This window comes from Marmota marmota, unplaced genomic scaffold (genome assembly GCF_001458135.2).
Source record: "Marmota marmota marmota unplaced genomic scaffold, marMar, whole genome shotgun sequence".
Lineage (NCBI taxonomy): Eukaryota > Metazoa > Chordata > Mammalia > Rodentia > Sciuridae > Marmota > Marmota marmota.
Window position 1 is genome coordinate 12,679,732 of NW_025999949.1, and position 25,050 is coordinate 12,704,781.

The window sequence follows — 25,050 nt, forward strand, 5'->3', positions numbered from 1 at the left end:
GTAAATCAATGGATGTGTAACTGATGTGATTCTGCAATCTGTATATGGGGTAAAAATGGGAGCTCATAACCCACTTGAATCAAAGTGTGAAATATGATATATCAAGAACTATGTAATGTTTTGAACAGCCAACAATAAAAAATTAAAAAAAAAATGATGAGTAGGCCAGAAGCAGGCAGTAAGCTAATCTGTGCAGAAAAGCTGTTTTGATGGGTTACAAAGCTCCATGCAGGACATAGAACAGCAATAGGACTTCAGTTTCTGAGAAAGGGACTAATAATAAGAGAAGACTGCATCGTAGAAAACTAAAGATAATAGAATAGGCATAGTGACAGGAAACAAGACAGATTTCTAATTTCTAGGATCAAAATCAAAGGTAACACTCAATATCAAATACCAGATTTTAATATCTTTATCTGGTACAGTAAGGGATTAGTTTTTGGGTAACTTCAAACTGAGCCCTAGAATACCAGCTTAGGAATTTACAGTTTTCTGCAAAAATCAAGATGTGTGTTTAATTGAAATCATTTGGAGTCAATGATATAAGAAGGACATGACAGAATTACATGATAATTTTCTTATTTGATTATTTTTTAAAATTTATTTAAAGAGGATATGCTTGAGGGAAGCTGATCACATTATTTTAATCAGTAGCTCCCAACCTCAAATACAAGGAGTACTTTTTTAATATGCATAAAAAACTGATGGAAACCTCATATGAGACAGTTATTCACTTATCAATTCATTAAGGAACAAACTGAATTCCTGGTGCACACCTGTAATCTTAGTGGCTCCGGAGGTTGAGGCAGGAGGATGGCAAGTTCAAGGATAGCCTCAGCAACTTAGCAAGACCATGAGCAATTTAGTGAGACCCTGTCTCAGAATAAAAAATAAAATGGGCTAGAGATGTGGTTCAGTGGTTAAGTGCCCCTGGGTTCAATCCCTGGTACCAAAAAAAAAAAAAAAAAACTGAATATAAAATGTTGTTATGAACACATTAATATTATAAATAAATTTTGTAACTTTTAATACTGATGGTACATATTTACAAATAAAATACTGCAAATATGCTTTAGGCATTTATTATAACTCTTCCCTGAATGTTTGGAACCTTGATTGGAAATAGGAATCTTTCAATTATATAAAAATGTAACTTATACATACAAATAGACAAACATGTTTTCAATTAGGTATACTAATAATTAGTCTTTATCAGTAGTTTACCTACTATTTGCTTAACCTATGGTTTTCCTTCTAAGAGTTACTCACTGTGTGATCTCAGTATTTAAATAACATCCATAGCTGACAACTTCCAAATTTATATCACCATCCCTATTTTTTTGATCTTTCGGACTTTATCCTTAACTTGGTATCTAAGCTTCCATCTCAAACATAACTTGTCCACCTCTAAATGAATTTTACCAGCAGCCTTTCCTATATTACTTGACAGCAATTCTGTGCTAATTATTTATGTGCTGTGTCTTAGCTTTAAGTCAATTCTCACATATTCTGCCCCTTGATGTTTAGGATGAAATACTCCAAATGACATTTTTCAATGTTTTTCCAGTTGACTTTAGAGTCTGTCTAAACCTGCTGGCTCACATCCTTTCCTTAAAGGTCTCAGATCCTCAACATTTGAGAACCAGTTCTACAAAATCCCTACTTCAACCTCTTAGGTTTTGTTAACATCATATTTTCCCTTTTCTTTTTCTATCTGCATCTAATTATACAGTTTTTGCTTCTCTAAAACTGCATTAAATTTTGCAGTTTGCATTATAATACCTGTATAACAATTGTCCAACTTATATTTCATTTGTTATGATAGCTAATATAAACCTTTTTATGATTTTACTAGACATTAATTTATGCAGTCTTCCATATCAACAGTGAGCCCAAGAATAGTTTCTCAAAGATGGGATTTTGGAAGGTGGTTTGCTCATTTTTTGGCCTTGAACATAGTTGAATTGCTCGTCAGTAGAAAATGGCATGCACAATCATCTATTTCTTGTGATTTGGATGAAACACCTATTGAAGGCAGGTTCATTGGATCACAGGCAAAGGGTTGCTGCACTAGATGGTTAACTCAACACTATAATGACTATGGTGGTCAATGATTATTGATGATTGCAGTGAAGTAAAAAGGAAACTAAATCATAGCTGAAGTTAAAAGGAAACAAAGTCATAGCTAAGGTCCTGGTCAAAGAAGAAGAAAACTATGTGCATCCTATAGCACTGACCTGGTATAGTTAAGAAATATATCCCAAATTTAGTTGTGCAAGTTACATAACTAAATGTTTAACGAACCTTATAGACTCACCAAGTTTCCCATGTGAAAATTAGGGGAAAAAATCAAGAAGGAAAGAGATCCTGAAATTTGAAGTAGAAACTTTTGGATTCTCTTTGATAAAGTTGAGAACCTTAAACCTCAAGTCTTCCAGTGACTTTGCCAGCAAGAACATCCTATTTTCCCAAAAGGCTTGAAATCCCTGTCAAAACTTCACTTGAAGCAATAAACATGTAATGAGGCATTTGTTGTTGTCAATATCCAGTGCCATCACCTTTCATACTTTCCAGATTTCATTCGGTAATATAACAGAATTCTCTATGGTGAGATCATGTTCAACATGGTAGTCAATAGTAACATGTGGCTATTGAGAACCTGAAATAAGGCCAGTCTGAATTGAGCTGTGCTGAAAGTGTAAAACACACTATTGATTCACAGATTAAGAATGAATAAATGACAGCAACATATTTAATTAATTTAATCCAACTCTATGTTAAAATGATAATATTGGGTTTAATGAAATATTAAAATTAATTTAAAATCTTTCAGAATATGGTTACTAACAAACTTCCTGTCAAATATGTGGCTAACATTATATTTCTGTCTGACAAAGCAGCTCTAGACTATTAAGACTTCAAATTCTTGCTCACCTAAATAAAAAAAAAAATTTGAAAACTATACTTCTTCCTACTATATTAAATTGACATCTATTTCAAAAAATTTAATTCTGAAAAACTACAAAGGATGACATTTCTGTCATACTCTAATTTACAAATACTTTAGAGTTTCCTCAAAATATCATGCCTTTAGTTCACTCAATTTATAGAAACTATTCATCCCTAATAGAAAAACTGTAAAATCAACAAATTAGAAATGCTTTCTGTTAAAATAATTCATATTTTGTGCTACAACTCAAATTAGCATATAATATCTTTCTATATTATATGCATCCTATTTAATATAGAGATAAAATGAATAAAAATAAGTAGATGGATGGATAATTGACAAATACAAATACAAATATAAAGGTTGGTGCTTGTCTGAGTTTACTGAAGATAAACTAAAATATTGCTCCCTTCAGATATTTCTAGTGAAGCTTTTGCTTTTCATTTTTCTGAAGAATGCTCCTTCAGGAGCTATGACTCTGAATTTTTATGCCCTTATTTTCCAGTGTTTTACTTACTTTCAAACAATGTAATATACTAATATTGCATCTAAGAAAGTAATACATGTTTTTCTTTTGAAATTAGAAAAAGTAATTATAAAAGGAAAAATAATAAATGGATACAGGTGGGCCATCAAAGCTTAATTTCACACATGGAGCTAGTATGAATGTATTTCTTAATGAAAGAAGAAAAGTTAATTCAATGAACAGGTTAAAGAATCAATTGTAATGTTTTAACTTGCTGCTATTAAGAGATCCTCAATTTTATTAATCTTTCAAATGTGATAATTAAGGAAAATATTCTCTTACATAAGCTTGTAGAATAACCATGAAGCAACTTTAAAATGCATATTTCTTTAAGGATGTAATGCTGAGATACTATATTTTATTTTTAATGAAATTAATTGCAGTGTTCAAAAAATCAATTGCAATGATTATGACTTAATTTTTAATATTTTTTGCACAAAACCAAATCACCTATAAATTAGTAAAGCAAGAGTCAAGTATAGAATTTTATTATGGCATAAATATATAAGATAAGCTAACATAACTAAAGAGAAGCATGTTTCCTAACATTTGGCAATAATATTAAGTATCATTTGATGTGATCCTACTTGGTATCAGGAATTTCACATTTTCTTATGTGTTATAATCTCTAATAAATAAAAAAGAAAACCGTGGCTTACAAGACCAAGTGAGCATAGCTAAAATATTATAATTAGTAAGAATGACAGTCAAGATTTGAAATCAGGTGCATTTGTTTCATCCTGTTTCAAATTTCAAAATTTTTCCAATAATTACTTTTAGATATTTATGACACCAGGATTGCTTTTAAAGTGATCAAATAAAGTATAAAATGGGTACTAATTATTTAAGAAAATTGGAAATATTGAAGAATTAATATGGTTAATTGAGATTATTTTTAAAAAATTGGAGTTACTGAAGGATTATTACGGTTAATATAAAGGATTAATATGGTTAAACTGAGATTTATGACAACTAATATAACTGTGTGTTTATAGTTTGTGCTAACAATTGCCTTCTGAAAAGTGTCCTATGTGCTATAATGCATTAGTGCATCATGAAATTAATTTGGTGAAATATTATTAATATTTAAAAAATCAATATATTACAATAAATAAGAATATACATACAGAAATAAATTTATGTAGAAAGGGATAATGTTCTACATCTGGAATTGTGTGTGTGTGTGTGTGTGTGTGTGTGTGTGAGAGAGAGAGAGAGAGAGACAGAGAGAGAGACAGAGACAGAAACAGAGAGAAAGACAGAGACAGACAGTGACAGAGAAAATGTGTTTGAACTCGGCCACTGCATGGAATTCTTACTGAGGATCATGGTTCAAAATGATTAAAAACCAATTTCTACAGAATTCCTTAAAATAGAGATAAACTGATAAAAAGTTAATATTTCCAATCAGGTATTTGATAAAAATAGCAAATAAATAAAAGCAATTATGTCCTTCTTAGAAAATGAATTGAATGTTTTTGGTGGGAGGTAAAAGAATAGATAGAAGTTTGGCAGATTGGGTAATATTAACAGGTAGAAATGTGATAATCTCCATGAGAATGATGAAAACTTACTAAGGCATGTATCTATAGAACATTACATAATACCACATTTGATGACAATTACAGATAATTAATGTAACATAAAAGATTTCTATGGCCATGCAAGATTAATATAATGTGTTTGTTCCATACTTTATAAAGGATTTACTCCATGCTTAATTTAAACAAAGATAATTATATCTTATGGTGAAGCATATTTTCATACATACATAGACCTTATAAAGTAAACCACTCTGACATTTACTAGCTATATGATCTTAGACAATTTATTTAGGCCTTCTCTTAAACATAGGCAATGAAAGTATCTTCCTTATTAAAGCCTTAAGAGGATTAAATAATTCACCAAATGTACTCAACAACAGTATTGAGGATAATGCCTAGTATGTTGCTGAGTGCTCAGAAAAATAGTTTGTTTTCCAAGTACTTCTTGATTTTTTTTTATTTTCTAAATAACCAAAAGTTTGCACATAGAACATATTCAATAAATATATGTTTCATTGAATTAAACTGATGACACATGTTGGGTGCATAGAGTGATTTTCATTTTACAGATGAGGGGTTTGATTTAGTGATCAACTTAGGTTTAATTCCCATTGCTCTTAGGATTCAATTTCAAGAAATTGATGGAGATCACAGATATTTCTGGCACATAGCCATATATTTTCTCTAATAGCAATTAGTTAATGCATTTCAAGTACTTAGTAATTCTATGAACTATTCTACATGCATTATCTTATTTCTCACAATACTGTAAAATAATTATTTACATTTCAAAGATAAAACCAACTTTAGAGGTTAAATAACTTAAAGTTTTTGGTAAATTACAAATATATATTTGATTCACAATCTGACCCAACTTTATGATCTTTACCACTAAATGGATGGAACTGGTGATTATAATGCTAAGTGAAATAAGCCAATTCCAATAAACCAAAGGGCAAATCTTCTCTCTTTCTCTACTATAATGTGGATACTAACGCACAATAAAGGCAAGGGCATAGAAGTTCATTGGATTAGACAAAGGGGAATGAAGGGAAGGTGGGGATGAGAATAGGAAAGACAGTAGAATGAATCTGACATAATTTTCCTATGTTCATATATGAATATATGACCAGTGTACTCCATATCATACAAACACAAGAATGGGAAGTTATACTTCACATATGTATAGTATGTCAAAATATGTTCTACTGTCATGTACAACTAAAAGGAACAAATGAAAAATTTAAAAATTTCTTACCCAGAGAAGATATCACAGAATCTGTTTCTGAGAGAAATTTAGATTCTTCATATTTAAATCATTTCTTTTGGTATAAAATCACATTTTACAAAGAGGAGAAAAATAGAGCTGGAAAAAATAACTAATTTTTCAGCTGCTCTCATTCAGTGTTATAATTTAGTTTGAAGTATGGTGGTACATGCAAATTTGATGTATTACTCATTTTAGAATCAAATAGAAAGATAATTTAACCTTTTGAAATATCCATATATGAATCCTCTATTATTACAGAGAACATCAACTATGTAGCAATAGAGAAATAATGAAATGAAATTCATCTATGTATAAAAACATGATATAACCCAAAGATGTGTCAAACAGAAAAAAATTCAACAGAGAAACCATTATTCATTGTTCCTTTTTCAGTGAAGAAATCTGGACTCACAGTATTCAAAATGTACTTTGGAACACATTAATTTTGATGTGTTTTCATTTGTATGTTAGAAACTAGGACAAAGGTTTTGTATTATTTTTATATTATTTTTTACCAATTTCAGAAACAAAATTGTTTCATAGGATGGATAAGTAAGAAATATTGCCAAAACCATACTTTAGTTTCAAATTGTCTATACTGCACATCTGCCTTTGTTTTTTGAGTATGGTTTTAATGCACAGATGGTTTTCCCTTACCTTATTTGTGTTCACTGCTGTGATGACCCAGACGCACTGGGCATTGCTGTCATACTGGAATGGAAAGTTGGGAGACGTAAAGGTGCCACTTGGTCCTTGAAGATTAGAGCCACATGTCTTCACTAAAAGAGAAATGGTAATGTGAAAAATAAGCATGCAACACAGCAATAAAATATCTTTCAATAGACTTGAAATTACACAATTATAATTTATAATAATTGAAATGTATATTATGGTGTTCTAATGTCACTTATCAAAATTAGAATGTTTGTTATGTTCTATTTTAAACGAAAACTGGCTATCAATAAAATTCTGAGGTATACTGAAATGTACACTATGGCACTTTAAATATCACTTTTCAGAATTAGATTCTGATATCCTGAGATTTGCAAACATGATATTTTCAATATTAATCAAAATTAGTTATGAATTGTGGTGTGAAGCATGATAAATTGTCTCCTGATGGTAAATTGTTTAGTTTAATGAGAGGAATTTATATTAACCTAATATGCTAATTAAAAATATACAATGAAAAGAAGCAAAGCCTTGGATGGATTAAGCAATCTATAAATTGTTTTATTTCTATTTATTAAGTAGCCAAGGACTCATAAAAGCACAGTTGCTAGTCATCAACATTAAAATGACTCATTCTGTTCCTCTAACTGTGAATCACACACCACTAAGACCATATTATCTAAATTTCTGAAAGTTAAACATGATCTACATTTCATTAAAATTCATTTTAATGAATTCCCACAAAATTAAAAGTTGTAATACTTTCTCAATGTTCTACTTCTTCTTTATTCTTCATAAAACAGATAATCAACACACTGGCTGTTTATTAGTTTCCTTCTTGGCCACCACAAATTTCTTGGTGCCATAATTTTGATATGCATTTATTTGCCCTATCCCATTAGAATCCTAACTATGTAATTATTTTCTAATTAATGAATAATAATCTATCATATTTTAAAATATGTGTAGTTAAACATGTTTTCATATGTACTTAAATCTTTACACAGTTGTTATCATCACCACTTTGAAGATGAGTTTATGAAGGTGCCCAAAGTTTGCTTGCCTTGACCAAGGTCACTCTGGTAATAGGTAGAACACCAAGAAATTGAGCCTTGGTCTTCTGACTACAAGTCTTGTCATCTTATCAGGGAAAGTATGTTTGCATAGTATATTAAATTTATCTTTTCCACTAATTTCTTCCCTTCTGCTTATATTTTAGTATGAATCCAATCCATACATATTTTCTTAAACTTCAAAGTTAAACTTTGTGGTCACTTTTCAGTCACATTTAATTTTGTTTTGTGTGTGTGTGTGTGTGTGTATATATATATATATATATATATATATATAAAATTTTGTTTTATATATATGATCTCTACATACTGAATAACAAAATTATATTATTTTTTCAGAAAAAATAATAAATGATATTTTTCTTCATTCAACATTGCTTACCATTTTTCCTCATTTACTACCAAACTTATCACAAATCTTTTTTTCCATGCTCACTAATCCATTTCCTTCCTCTGCTTTCACTCTTCAAATTACTTCAGTCCAATTCCTACTCTAATCTTAATATTGAAACTGTATTCTCAATGCTAGCAATGACATGCTACCTGCTAAATCTAATAATCTCTTCATTTTTCTCTATATTTGACATCTCAGCAATAACAGAATATATTGAAAAGCTTTGAAATCCTCTTGTTTTCCTTACATAATATGGAACACTCTTATTTGCCTTTATGTTTTAAATAGTTCTGTTCCACCATATCCTTTGTTCTGGTCCTATTTTTTTTTTCCATCTGACCCACAGCAGTGTAATCCTAAATTGATTCCATAGCCTTTTCTATTTTTTCTATATTCTCTGAAAAGTTAAGACTAATTCACTTCTATGACTTGAATATTCAGTTCTATGTTGATAACTCTCCAATCTATATTACCATCTTTGGCATTTCTCTTAATTTAAAGGTTTATTATCTGTATACTGTACATTCTACCCATCATTTTAATGTAAATTTTAATTAAGTATTTCTTAATTTGCCCCTCCACCTCCCTGACAGTAACAGTAAGACCTATGTATTGCTTTTCTGAAACAACTGTTCTCTTCTTCATCTCTTCACAATACCCAATGCTTCTGGGTCCCTTTTTCTGGTCTGGTCATAGCTATTTAACTCTTTCTAGACTCTAATCTTTCTCTGTTAAATATCTTACTGTATTTATCTTTTGAAAATACATATTTGATTGCTTTTCTTAATTGCATGTAAGCTTGGTATCTATTTTCTACAGGATTAATTAGAAACTGTCTTATATATAATATAAAATTATTTCTGTGAGAACCTAAATTCCTTTTCAAATACAATGTCCTGCCATTTTATATACTCATATACTTACTTGTGCCAGAATAGACTTGTACTCTCTTTAATATATCATACTCTGTATATTTTTTTTTCATTCTGTTTCCCAATCTAAAATACTCCTTATTAAATTTCCTGAAAAGATTCTATTCATTTAAATGAAATCAAGTTTTTTGTGAGGTCACTTTTTTCTTTCAAAAGGGTTCCCAGCTGTGAGGCTTTAAGCAACTTAGTGAGATCCTTTCACAAAATAAAAATAAAATAAAACAAAATTAAAAGGGCTGGGTGTGTTGCTCAGTAGTTAATCACCCATGGGTTCAAACTCTGGTACCTATATAAATAGATAGATAGATGGATAGTAGAGAGATAGATAGGTAGATAGATAGACAGACAGGGTCTCAGTCAGCTTGGTGGTACAAACCTGTGTTCCCCACGACTTGAGAGAGATTGAGACATGAGGATCACAAGTTTGAGGCCAGCATCAGCAACTTAACAAGCCCCTAAGTAAGTTAGCAAGACCCTACCTCAAAAAAATAAAATAAAATAAAAAGAGCTAGGAATGTAACTCAGTGGTTAGGTGTCCTGTATTCAATCCCTAATTCCTCCACTCAGGATTCTGTAATGGACTAGTGCTCACAACCCATACCCTATTATTCAAAGAGTACATGTATTAAAATGTTTGTGTTAGACCTGATACAGAATGAAGTTATAAAGACTAAGAACTTTATAGCAATGAGAATTTTATAGCAATAAACACATGATTGGTTTAATGTTAGTAGATATAACTTTCTTTTATTTCTTTTTTCTATTTTTGGGGAGCGGGGGAGGGTAGGTACTGGGAATTGAACCCAGAAGTGCTTTACCTTTGAGCTATATATCCCCAGTCCATATTATTATTGTTTTTAAATTTTGAGACAGGGGCTCATTAAGTTGCTCAGGATTTTGCTAGTTGCTAATACTTGCCTTAAATTTGTAATCCTGCCTCAGTCTCCCAAGGATATAACTTTCTAATAGGACATACTTTGAGTGGTATTTCATGCTTGGTAATCCTCTGGAATAATTTATCTTCGAAAATGTGTACACAATTACAGTCTTCTTTTGAGGACAAGGCTTTACTTATCATTTCTGTTAACTCCTAGTACTTGATTTTCATGGAGAAACGTTTGTTAATGGAACAAATATACAAGCTCTTTGGCACAAATTTTAAATGAACTATAAAATAAATGGTCTCTTTGTGATGATGAAGAATTCTTGCAACTATGAAAATGTCCGGTGGAACATTATTTTCTTTTTATATAAAAATAGAGATGACACACTTATAAAATGGCAGGTAAAAATCAACTTTAAATATTTTGGGTTTTTTGTCTGCTTCCATGCAAACCCGATAATGACCACTTAGCAAGGTTGGATATAATTCACAGACAATGTCCATTTGTGAGTGTATATGGTTTTACATGTTTGTGTGTGTGCATGTGTGTGAGTGTTTGCATATTTTAAGAAACAAATTTAAGCACATACACATTCTTATGAAAGCTTTTGATACACCTATACATCAGGAAGACTGTTCTAGTAAATACACTTAGATTTTCATAAATTTTAATAGTCCCAAAAAGTTGGTGGAAATATTCCAAAGTTTTTAGTCTTTTACTCTGAGAACAGTAGATGATGACTGGGGCATTTCCTTTATCTCTGGGTGGAAATGAGAAGACATGTAAAACATATCTGCTGTCTGAGCAGAACTGCAGCATTATCTCATAGAAATCAGCATAATATACAACATAACTAAGTAGAAATGGTACTTTGTTGTAAGCCACTGAGATTTTTCTGATTGATAATTTTCACATGATGTTGAAAATTTGTATGTTTTACCTATAATGTCTTCATAATACCTTTTTTGATAAAGCTTTAATAAAGATATTAATACTATATCTATATACTTGTGCTATTATTTGTGCTTTACACTTGAGTTATCATTGCAGTATGAATTTGAAGAAGATGAAATCCTTAGTCACAATATGTGAGCATCAAAAAATTTGATAAATATGCCTAAACTACTCTAAAAAGTTTGTTCAATATACTCTCAAAAACAATCTAAGAGAAGTAAACTCTCTTACCATAATAGAAGTATCAACAACCATTTGTGCTTTTGTCATTCTGATCAGTATGTCCACATGTTTTAATTTCCACTTCTTTATTTATTATATTGTTATGGGCCAGGCTATCTGGGCAATGACTAAACAAGTCTCCATTTTACCCTAAGACTCCACTTCACGTAAGAAATGCTTCTCCCATGGGAAAGCCCCTCCTTTGTATCCATCAACAGTTGCTTAGCATAGCATGTTTGGCAACACAAAATGGCAATTCTTATATAACATAAAACTATCCCATTTTTCTTGGATGATGTATTCTGTCAGAGATTGATTGTCTAGATATTAGTAACCATTCTTTAACTTGTAGGCAACTAGGGACATTGGGAACCACCTTCTACTTAGGATTTTAGATCTCATGACATTTATTTATGGTTTCAAATCAGAGCAACAGCCACTTATGATTATTATGGTTTTGGACTATAGAGGTGTACTCAAACCCCAGGAGGACTGTAGTGGCCCACTGGCTGGTGAATAAAGATTCTGTCTCCTGCTTTAAGATCAACTCATGGAATTATTGCAATCTTGCCATAACAATATGGCCTAACACAAATTTTCATTGCTGCTTCTATTTCTTTGTTAAAATTTTCTAGTTGAGTACTTTTTTCTGTTTTCAATTGTTCTTTATTTATCTATAGGAGGCTCCTGTATACTATCTATTTTAAACATTTTTTATGTTCTAAGAATATTTTCCCACAGTTTATTATTGTTTTTTAATTTTTTTACTTTGCTTTAAATTTTTTTTTTGCATACATTGTTTTAATATATGTTAACAAAGCAGATTTAACATTTAGGAACTGTGTTTTATGTCTTGCTTTGGAAAGCATTCTTCAAAAGTATGGTCAAAATACTCTCTTTATTAAAATTATCATACCACCAAAGTGGTATTTTGCAATATTTAAACTTTTCATTTATTTGAAAGCTATTTCTATATGACAAGTTAGGGGAGTATTTACAGTAAATGCTATTCTCCACTAATTGAGAATGTCATTTATATTATATTATCATATGTATGCACATTCACAAATATATTTCCACATAAGAAAACTATACATAGATATACATGGATATGGGCCTTTATTTTTTTTGTATTGTTTGATCCATGATTATTCCTCTGCCACTGTTATACTGTTTTTAATCACTTTTAATATAGATATTGTACAAGTTTCTCCTTTGTTGTTCAGTTTCAAAATTTTCTTGATTATTCCTGGATATTTTTTATTCCATGAAAGTTTTCTGATGTGTTGGGTTGTTCAGGTAAAAAGAAAAGTTTGGTAATTTTATTGAATTATATTCAATTCAAGCATTATTTTGATACAAATTTTCTTTCCTGGTATAGCCTATAATAACATAAAGGAGAAAAGTAAACATGATTAAAGTAGACAACTACAGTGAACCAGTACCTTTGATATAGTTAGAAAAAAATTCCTTAATGAAATGCTAAGAAAAATAAAAATAGGAAAAAAAGGTGAAAATTTCTAAATATAAGAATGAATTATGAAACCATAACAAATATTGGTTTAATAAATAAAATATAAAAATTTTTGCCATTTAAGTTTAAAACAAAATATGGTTATCCAAAATTAGTGATACCATTTGACATGTCTTAGTTTTTAGCAAGGCAATAAATTAGGAAAAATGAAAGGTTTGGTTAGAAAATATGAAAAAGCAACAAAACCATCATTGTTGGTATGCAATATAATTTTTGCCTACTTAACTAAATGTACTTTATTGATCTACAATATATACCTCATATTTGAGTCCTAACTAGGTTGGCTTTGAAGAATATATATGTGTGTGTGTGTGTGTGTGTGTAGATAATTATAGTTTTATTTTATGACAGCAATAATCAGCAATTCAAATGGAATGATCCAATTTATTCAAATGACTAAATTAATATATGATTTTGAAAAATATATTTTGTAAGAAAATTCCAAGACCTCTATGAAGAGAACTATTTTAACAAGAAAAGGAACATAGAGGCGCTAAATAAAACCTGTAAAATGGAAAAGCAGACCATGTTCTGGTTGAAAACATAATAACATTTTGGTTTGAGCTGTTTATAATAAATTAATAAATTAATTGTTATGGCGTCTATTAATTTTTATGATATCTAGGATTATCAATTCTTAGCACTTTAGACAATTAGCTATTTTATAATATTCTGCTTGTTCTATTTATATAGCATCTATGTTTTTTAAAAAGAAGAATAGCTAACCATTTGTGGAATAAAATGAACACATATATACAGAAACATGTCCAAATATTTTTAAAGTGTTATTTCTTTGAAGGAAAATGATATAAGAACAAAAGATAAAACACTTTACCCCTAGTTCTTTGTCAATATATTCCTTCCCACCCCCCCTCAAATTAAACACGTACAGCTAATACTTCTTTGGAAAATGCTCTAAGAATAAGATTAAGTATGATAAACACTGCTGCAACTGTAACCTTCAGGCATTTAGATTTGTGCTAGATAGAATGATTCAACTATACAAGGAAGTCAAACTGACATTTTATTTTTTGATTGGGTAAGAAGGATATGGTTCACAGTTTAAAGATTATTTTGAACCAAATATACCAACTGAGTTCTGTCTGTAGTTGGCTCTGAACCCATCATGTCCTGAATACTAATTTTACTCTCTTCTACTAGTCCATAAAGTTCACAAAGTTTTCATAATATTAGAGCATTTGTGTGACCATGCCCCAACAGATTCTCAGGATTTGCATATTCCCTAAAACTCATTCCACTTACTTACTTGCAATTCCTGAGAATGTTTCCACTTTAAGGCCTTTGCACTTGCTATTTTTCTTACCTTACATAAATTTCTGCTGAATAGTACTTCACAGATGGCCTATTATGATTAATATCTCTAATTTCTTAAATATCACCTTAACACACACACACACACACACACACATACACACACACACACACTTGCTTATTGTCCTCATTCTTCATTAGAATGTCAAGTTCATGACAGCCAAGACTTGCTTTGGTTCAGTCATGGTATTTCCAGTGCCTGCAATAGTGCTGGCCACATAGAAAACACTCAATGAATGAATATGTTGACAAATATCAAAATAATCTTTAAACAGATATTTAATTTTGCATCTGGGTTTCATTTTTATAATATGCATTTTTTTCCTTTGGATTTTGTGATGATTCAAGCTTCTACTCTCTGTTGAATGATTTCATCCATCAAGAATTCACTCATGTCATGTAAATGACTACAGTCTATGCCTCTATGGCTATTTCTGGGTTGGTAGAATATTTCTGTCAAGAAATGTCTCTTTTTTAGGACGTGTATAATGTCTTATATTTTTAAAGGTATCATTAGTTTGAAGCACAAATACATTTGTACTTCTTGATCTTCAACTATTCCTGCATCTTCAATTTTGTGTTTGCACTTGAGCAAATACAAATCATCTGGACCTTACTTTATTTTCAAACTTAGATAATTGTAATGTATCATACATAGTCTCTAATAGGTCTAAAATTTTTCTATGATTAAATCATGCAGTTATCTATGTGCTCTGTGTGGCTTCTCCCAAGAGGTACAAGGAGATTAGCAGAGTCTGAAAGTATATTCTCAGAGAAATGTTATGATTAATACTGAAACTGTTTACTGACATGTGTGGTATGGAAAATGATGGATCCACTAAAAAAAAAACAATGTGAATTTAAATGTGTTTGTTATATTTACCTTTTATTGTTGTTGTTCACCTATGAGTTAGAAAACACTGTAGTCCACTAGAAGTAGACTAGCACATTGGCCTCCAGTAGAAGTAACTCCATTTCTATCTACTGTTATCTAGAGTTACTTCTTTGCCCATTAGCCAAGCAGGAGGATAAATATCCAGAGAGTAGCTTTACATTCTCTGATAGTAACATGGAATTAGCAATGAAATAAATTATATTTCTTCTGCTGCAGGGCATGTAGCAGAAAATACAGGTATTATTCATTTTAATTTAATAGTTGCTATTGCTTCTGGAAACTCTAACTTGTACTTTGGAAAATGCTACATAAAAATAAGCTGTACAGGGGCTGGAGATGTGGCTCAAGCGATAGCGCGCTCGCCTGGCATGTGTGCTGCGCTAGGTTCGATCTTCAGCACCATATACAAAAATAAAGATGTTGTGTCCGCCAAGAAATAAAAAATAAACATTAAAATTCTCTCTCTCTCTCTAAAAAAAAGCTGTACATATTAAGCGTGTACAGCTTAATATGCATATGAAACATACTAAGGCTATGGGAAATGTACCAACAACTACCCACCACAACAATAAAAACTTATTCAAGGGTTTCTGATGGAACCCTACCTGTAAGGCAGGACAATAGATATCCTTAGGAAAAAAAAACTATTAAATGGTTGAAAATAGATTGATTTTGGTACCTAAGGATGGACAACTTTTAGCAGTCAATGGTATTTAGACATTTAAAGACATTGTGTGGTTACATTCCAGTTAGGAAGGGAGCTATCCCTGGTCTCACAAAGTCAGGCTAAGACAAGTACTCATAAGTTTCAAATTTCTATTGAATCTTTCTTGCCCATCCACCACCAGTGATGTCTGAACTCTACACTTTGCTTGCATCACACTTTTCAAGAAAACTGACAGCTCAAGTTTCTATCGTGATATCTCCCTCACAATACCCCACTCCAGAAGCAGTCTTGAGAAAGAAGAACAAAAGTGAAACCATCATATTCCTTGATTTTAAACTAGGTTAAAAAATAGTAATGAAAACAGTGTGTATAGGCATAAAAACAGACACAGAGACCAATGGTACACAATGGCCAGACCAAAAATAAATCTACATGTATATGCTGAACTAAGTGGGGTTAAGAGGAGCCAATGGAGAAAAAATAGCTTCTTCTATAGATGATGTTGAGAAAATGGGACATCTACATGCAGAATAATGAAATTGGACTTTTTCTTCTGCCATATATAAAAATTAAATTGAAACAAATTTAAATAAATACATAAGGGTAAAACAACAACAACAACAAAAAAAAAACTCCTAGAAAAAAACACATAGGGAAAAAAACTTCTTGACAGTTATCTTGGTAATAATTTTTAGATATGACATCAAAAACATAGGAAATAAAACTAAAATTAAATGAGTGGCTTTATCATGATAGTAATGGAGAGTGAGACATTTGGTGAAGTAATTTAATCATTTATTTTATTTCCAGAAGGCAAAACATTGTCTCCTGGGACTGAGTACACCCAAGAAAATAAAATGGGGAGAATGCTAATAGAGTGTTCAGCTATTTTATTTTAATATTAAAAAGGTGAATATATTTTATATTCTAAGCTAGTGATTTATGCCTATTATTTGTTATAGAGGAGAGCTATTTAATGTATATTTTTAAAGAGGATTAGACATTATAGCTATATAAACTTCAATAATAACTTAGGACTTAAAACTCTCCATGTTTATGTTATAAAGTTATATTAAGCATTTATAACTGGTGCCCCAGTGCAAAACAAAATATATATTTTTAGTATTTATTGATCAAATATAATTTTCTATCTGGAAACAAACCAGCACACAGAAAATAAAAATAAATGAAAACTGAGATATGAGCTAGATTTCAAAGTTAAATAAATTTGTTTAGTGAAATATTAAATTAATTTTTTCTTTGTAAAATGGATATTCATATTTAATAATAACTGATGAGTTTCACTCATTGAGTATTAGGCAATACATTTGTATTTGTTAAAGCTGAATACCATACAATTTTATCTTACAAAATTATGAGTTCTACAAACACTAAATGAGGGCATATTCTGTTTGAAATACTAAGTTTGGCATTGTAGATGAAAAGGCAAAGATAAGAGTCAAGGTTACTTCCCTCACCAAGGTTACATTCTAGAAATAAGGAGAAATACTAAAACTTTTAGATAAAGTTCGATTGAATTTACAATAGTTTATAGAAATAACTAACAGTTTAGAAAAGGTCATATAATTAAGAAACATATCAGGAAAGGCTTTTTTTTTTTTTTTTTTTTTTTTTTAGGAAGGGACCTAGAAAAGGATTAATTTAATTTATATATTTTATTTTCTTCCTCTAATAATTTTCGGAGTCTTTCTCCTGTGGCTTTTGTAGAACCTGTCAAAAAGTAACTCATTCTAACCAAATAAAGGCAAACTTGTACACAATAACAAGCTGTCCATTTCTGTGATATCGTTTCAAGGAACATTATTTTTTTAAAACTAATATGTGATCATTATCATTAGATGGTAATAATGCAACGTTTTCAGGATATTATAAAAAGTATTCCCATGTTGGCAGATAAAAATGCTCTGAATATAAATTAACACTCTGATGGAAAATTGACTTTGAGAAAATAAAATCACTTAAAAATTTGCATAATTTTCCCATAGAAATTATAAGATTTTAAGCAGAGAGAAGTTCAGGCTGTGGAGGACAGGACTGCCCTCTTTAGTGAGGAGCTAGACCCATCATATAGGGTTTACTGAGGGCACTAAATATACAAGTATTGAGACCAAGGCTGAAAGATTGTTTGGTTCTTACAGCTGTCCCTGCTCTCATATAAAACTCAATCTTCTGTTTGTTTCCCTCACTCTGAAATATATTTTTAGATATGTCTTGGCTTGGACATCTGTCATGCCAATGTGTGTACAGACTGAGGGCTTCATTAGTAATTGGGTACATTCCCAGAACACATACCATAAAGCTAGTGAAAACAGGCAGTGGGTCTAAGGGTGTGTAAAAACAAAGTATCTGTAGTGAATTCAGCCCTGCTGCATACAAAATAGTACTAAGAAAGTCATCCCAGCACCATCATCAGGGCACAGTAAAAGATAAATCTTACTACAAAAGTAGAGGAGCAAAAGAGAAATAGAGAAGTATCAAACATGATTAATTTAGTATAAGATGAATTAAAAAAAACCAGATCATTCAAAACAACCAGAGGTAAATCAACAAAATGAAAGGACTGGTACATATATCTTCAATAATAATCCTGAATGTAAATGATCTGAATTCCTTAATTAAAAGATACAAAGTAGCTGACTGGGTTAAAAAACAAAATCTAACTGCTTGCTGTTTGCAAAAAATTCATATCATTGGCAAAAATTCACAAAACTAAAGTAAAAGAATGGAGAATGATGTTCCAATCAAACAAACTCTGAAAGCAGAAGTAACTATACTCATATTAGAAAAAGCAGAATTCAAGACAAAATCCATTAGAAGCCACAACATAAGTCACTACATACTGATTAAGAGAACAATTCATCAAGAAGTTACAAATATAGGAAATACATATGCACTGAACATGAGAGCACCCAATGTTTTAAAGAAAACATTTTAGGACACAAACAGATTCAGTGTTGAATTTGACCAAACTTTTAAAGAAGAACTAATAATGATTCTCCTCAAAATATTTCAAAAACTAGAATGGGCATTCAGTCCCAGAGACTCAAGAGGCTGAGGCAGGAGGATTGCAAGTTTGATACAAGCCTAAGCAACTTGGTAATACTCTGACTCAAAGTAAATTAAAAATGTCTAGGGCTGGGGATGTAGCTCATCAATAGGATTACTATGTGCCAATAGCCAAAGTGCCCCTGGATTCAATCTCTAAAACGTTTATATAAATAAATAATAAAAATTACTATTTTTATTTTTTATAAATTATGAAAATTATAAAATGTTGAAAAAGAAATTGAAGAAGACACAAGAGGATGGAAAGATATCCTATGCTTACAAATTGAAAAAGTTAATATTATTAATTTTAATATTACTAATTTGGTAATAATATACAAAGGAATCTACAAATTTAATGCAATTATGTCAAAATGCCAATAGCATTTTTCACAGAACTAGGAAAACAGTTCTAAAATTAATGCAGAAAAGACCCTAAATATTAAAAGTAATCCTAAGCAAAAGAACAATGCTGAAGGCATTAAAATATTTAATTTCAAAATAGGATATAAATCCATATTAACAAAACCAGCATGGTATTGGCACATAAATAGTCATGTAGACAAGTGGAAAAGATTAGAAAACCCTGGAGTAAACCTACAACCATCTGATTCTCAAAAAAAGTTCCAAAAACATATATAAAAGAAAGGACAATAGCTTCAATAAACGGTGTTGAGAAATCTGGATATTCACATGTAGAAGACAGAATCTACATCCCTATCTCTCACCCTTTAAAAAAAAAAATCAACTCAAATTGAATTAAAGACCTCAATGTAAGACCTGAAACTTTAAAACTACTAGAGGACAACATAGGGGAAACATTTCAAGATACTGGTATAGGCAACAATTTCCTGAACAAGACTCCATTGGCTCAGGAAAAAATAGCAAGAATTGTGAAATGGGATGAAATCAAATTAGAAGACTTTTGCACAGCAAAGGAAACAATCAACAGACTGAGAATGGAGCCTAAAGAATGAGAGAAAGGTTTTGCTACTATTCATCTGACAGATGATTAAAGTTCATAATATATAAAGAAGTCAAAAAAGTTAACATTTAAATAACAAGTAATCCAATAAATAAATTGGCAAATTAATTGAATATCCACATCTTAAAAGAAATGAATATTCACATCTCAAAATGGTCTATAAATAAATTTAAATAAAATGCCCAACATCTTCAGCCATCAGGGAAATGCAAATTAAGACTGCACTGAAATTTCATCTGACTACAGTTATAATGGCTATTTTTGAGAAAAAAATAAAAATTCTAGTGAGGATATGGAGAAATAAACCTTTATATCACCATTGGTGGGAACAGAAAGTAACATAACTGTGATGGAAATCAGTATGGAGATTACTTTAAAACTAAAAATAGAATTACCATGATTTAGCTATATCAGTCCTAAGTATATACCTGAAGAAATCAGTCAGTACACAATAGATATACCTTCATAGCCATAGTTGTCTCTGACTATTCACTATAGTCAGGTTACAGATCAGCTGAGATAACTAGCAATGAATGAGTAGATAAAGAAAATGTACGTAAACTCAATGGAGTACTATTCAGCCATAAAGGAGAATAAAATCATGTTATTTGCAGGAAAATGGACAGAACTAGAGATCATCCTGTTAAGTGAAATAAACCAGATTCAGAAAGACAAATATAGTGTATTTTCTCTCGTGTGTGTGTGTGGGGGGGAAGATAAAGCAAAAGCAAAGAAGGTAAAATTAGAAAAAGGGTAGAAGGACAGAAGAGAGAGTTTAATAGAAAAGGTGAATACAATCAATGTATATTATATGCATATATGAAAATATCACAAAGAAACCCATTATTTTGTACAAAGAATATGTGGATATTCACATGTAGGTTGTTTCCTTTCTGAGATCTGGAAATGGACAAAATACCCACTTTGGGTACTTTTATTGAACAAAATTTTTGGAAAACTGGTCAAAGCAACCAGGCAAGAGAAAGAAAGAAAGGGCATACAAGTTGCAACACAGGAAGTCAAATTTTCACTGTTTGCAGATGTCATCCTCTTATATATAGAAAATCCTAAACTATCTACCAAAACTTTTAGAATTAACAAATCAATCCAGCAATGTTTAAGAATATAAAATCAACACAAAAAAACATTAATAGGATAACTATGTGCTAATATAATAGATCTAAAACAGAAATCAAGAGAGAACAATAATACAATTTACAATAGCTTCCAGGAAAAAAAAATAGTAAGAAATTTAACACAAAATGAGAAAATCTCAACAATAAAAACTATAACACATTGATAAATGAAATTGAATAGAATTTACAAAAACAAAACAAAAAATGAAGCAAAAGGAAAGATATCTCATGTTCATGGATTAGAAGAATCAATATTGTTAAAGTGTTGACACTATGAAAGTGATCTTCAGATTCAATGCAATTGCTATCAAAATACCAATGACGTTCTTCAAAAAACTAGAAAAGAACTTCTAAAATGTATATAAAACCACAAAAATCCTTGTATAACCAAAGTCATCCGAGCAAAAAAGAACAAATGAATAAGCATTATATTATCTGACTTCACAACCTACCACAAATCTGTATTCATCAAAACCAGTATGGTATTTGTATACAAACAGTCAAATACATAAATGGAAAAAAATAAGAGACCTTAGAGGTAAACCTATATACTTTATAACCAACTGACTTCTGACAAAAGTCCTGACTCTGGAGAAAGGCCTCTATAAATAGTTCTGAGAAAACAGAATGGAAATAGACCCTTATGTAGTTCCAACAGGAGTCAACTCAAAGTATATTAAGAATCAAATATAAGACCCATAACTACAATACTAGTAGAAGAGAACAAGGGAGACACTTCAACATTGGAATGAGCAAGGACTTTTTGGACAAGACCAAAAAAGTAGAGAAACAAAATCAGACAGATGAAATTAATCAAATTTAAAGACCTATGCACAGTAAAGAAAATAACTATAAGAGAAAAATAGTCAATCTACTGAATAAAAGAAAATATTTACAACCTATACATTTGAAAAAGAATTCGTATCAACAATATTTAATTCAAAAACAAAACAAAAACAAAAACAGGTGTAGAAGAACAGGCCTCCAGCTATTCAAGAGACTGATAAACAAGGACCACTTGAGCTTAGGAGTTTTGTGACCAGACTGGGCAACACAGCAAGATCACTTAAAAAAAACAACCAAAAAACAAAAAAAAAACCCCAGACACCTCCAAACCTCAATCCTCAAATAACCCAATTAAAAATGGGTAAAAGACTTAAATAGATATATCTCAAAGAATCCATACAAATGGGCAACAAATATATAAACATATGCTTAGAATCACTGATCATTAGGAAAATGCAAATAAAATCTTAAGGCAGTTATGAAAAAAATCAAAAAGACTGAAGGACATGCTGAAAAGGGAATAAAGCAAAGGGGACATATGTACACTTTTGGTGGGCATGTACACTCATTATGAAAAACCATATAGAGTTTCCTTTATAAATTAAGAGTAGAACTATTATTTAACAATTCCACTACAGGTATATATCCAAAGGAAATTAAACTGGTCTGTCAGACATATGCACTACTATGTTCACTAAAGTACTAGTAAAAATAGTCATGAAATGCAAAACATATTAAGTGTTTACCAACTGATGAATGTATAAAGAAAATGTGGTACATATATATAATGGAATACTAGTCAAACAGTAAAAAAAAAAAAGAAACCTTGTCATTCCTGGCAACATGAATAAAAATGGAAATCTTTATGTTAGATGACATAAGCTGGTCACAGAAATTCAAATATTACATAATCTCACTTACATGTGAAATATAAAAAAATTAGATCCTATAGAACTTGAGAGTAGAATGGTGGTACCAGAAGTTGGGGAAAATTGTGGGGGAAAAGAGATGGAAAGATTAATCAAAGAGTACTAATTTATAATTAGAGTCAGAAATAAGATGTTATCTTGTGCTATTGCACAATAGGGTGACAAGAGATAATAATGATGTACTGTAAATTTTGAAAAGTTAGAAGGATTTGAAATTTGTTATACTAAAGAAATAATCAGCGTTTGAGGAGATATATATTATTAATCTGATTTAAACATTATACAATATTTTCCTGCATCAGAACATCACATGCTACTTCTTACGTATGTATAATTTTTAGATTTATGTGTATCAGTTAACATGTTTAATTAAACTATACACTATACAATCTACTTGAAAAATGCTGAATTATTTACTTAAATACCAAAAACCTATTATAAGACTACATATAAAGTATAAAAACTCTAAGTCAGTTAAAATTACCTCATTTTTGATACTGATCATCAAATACACACACACACACACACACACACACTTGAATGTGAATGATTAAGCCCATTTTAAGCAAGTGTCTAGAATCATCAACAAATGGTTCAGTTTTATAATATTTACTTAAACATCCTAGTCTGTATGTCTTCATGAGAAACTGATAAGCTGTCAGAAATGGGGTATTCAAAATAATCTTCAAATACATCTGAGTGCTTTCTGCATAAGAATGGGAATCTAATCCATGTCCTCACTGAAAGGAAGCATATAAATGTTGATTAAAATGTATAAGTTAAAAGCAGGTAACTAGAAAACAAAAAAAAATATGAAAGGAACAGAATTAAAATCATTAAGAAGCATAATTCACAGGATCAATTAAATTTGATTAAAACTGAACAGATGTAACTGCTATTAAAGAGGAGAAATAGAATATTCAGATTTTAAAGGCAATAGAAAAGTAAGCAAATTCATTTTTTTCTATTATGAGTTCTTCATTAGTAATTTAACTTAATCCTGAAAGTCATATATTATAAACAATGCTGCCTCTCCTTGCTTCTTGTGTCACTGAATCATCCTATTTGTATTGATGAGAACTTATGTGGCATTCATCAGTAAAAACTGACTTATGAATTACAGATAAATTTTTTTTTGATAAAAATAAAAATCCAGGCCAGCTACAATGGTGCATGCCTGTAATCCCAGTGGGTCAGGAGGCTGAGGTAGGAGGATGGCAAGTTAACGGTTTGGTAATGTGGCTCAGTGGTTAAACTCCTCTAGGTTCAATCCCTGGCACCAAGTAAACAGATAAATAAATAAATAAATAAAATAAAATACAACTTATTTTTTTTTTTTTTGCCAGTAAGAAAATTATACAAATTAGAAGGGGAAACAGAATGAGAAGAATTGCTAGGCCTAATACACATAGGAAGCATAGCATTCTTATGACTGTCCAGAAGGTAAGGAGTGTGGAAAAGAGTGGGAAGTAAGAAGATAAAGGAGAAAAAGATAGGCTGAGGAAGAAGATGGTGGGAAGTTGTGGAAAGTGATGATCAAAATCATGGCCTGTCTGACTTTCCTGGCTTCTTTTGTTCTGGGAGCTGCCTGTGTGAAAGTATAGGTCAAGATGCTCCAGTTGCTATGGTAATGCTGGCCAGGGGTGGCTACACACAAAGGCTTTGAGTTCAGCACCTTCTCCCAGGAACAGAGAATCCTGAGCCAAGCAAGATGACCCTAATGCCTCCCCAGTCCTATGTCCCTCAGATTGTCTGCTTTGCTGAAACTCTCCCACAAATCATCTTTTCATGAAACCCATATAATAAACTTGCTGATCTAGGTCTGGTGTCAGTCAAGCCTCATCAGGGCTTGGCTATCCACCTGGCCCAAGCTTTTTCTCGATACATATGTCTGCCTGTTTTTTCTTCATCCTCTTATCACCCCTCAGGAAACTTCTTTAATTAATGGCCTTGGTCAAAAGAGATGAGAGAGTCAAGGCAGGCAATGAAGTCATTGGGCAAAAAGCTCAAACAACTGGTCAGAAAAAGGATTTAACAAATAGTGGTGTTTATATTCAGTTTCAAGGTATGATGCAGAATGTCTTCATCCTTTCCTAAATTACCCATATTCATTGTGTGATTTATCACCAGCAGATTTAAATGCTTTTGTTTTTTTTGGGTGAAATTGGGGGTAATATCTCCTTGAATTTATGTAGAATGGACTAATCCTATAAAAGTAAGAAAGCATAAATTTGGAGCTGGAATTATTTAGCACACATTAAGTTTCCACCTACTGGTTCAAAAACTCCACTGACATTTT

At 31.0% G+C, this 25,050-nt stretch overlaps 2 protein-coding genes across 7 annotated transcripts in view; one reads left to right on the forward strand and one right to left on the reverse strand.

Annotated features, from left to right (window-relative positions):
* LOC107142749 (condensin complex subunit 2-like) overlaps nucleotides 1-1,571 on the forward strand; it is a 4,460-nt gene extending 2,889 nt beyond the window's left edge. Inside the window, exon 3 of the mRNA XM_048802398.1 lies at nucleotides 1,568-1,571. Coding sequence (XP_048658355.1) covers nucleotides 1,568-1,571 — 4 coding nt within the window. The remainder of the gene's footprint in view (nucleotides 1-1,567) is intronic.
* Nucleotides 1-25,050, reverse strand: part of Csmd3 (CUB and Sushi multiple domains 3) — a 1,105,037-nt gene that overhangs the window by 592,498 nt on the left and 487,489 nt on the right. For all 6 annotated transcript variants that reach the window (XM_048802035.1, XM_048802036.1, XM_048802034.1 and 3 more), the window contains one exon: nucleotides 6,948-7,069. In XM_048802035.1, the coding sequence (XP_048657992.1) occupies nucleotides 6,948-7,069 (122 nt within the window). The remainder of the gene's footprint in view (nucleotides 1-6,947; nucleotides 7,070-25,050) is intronic.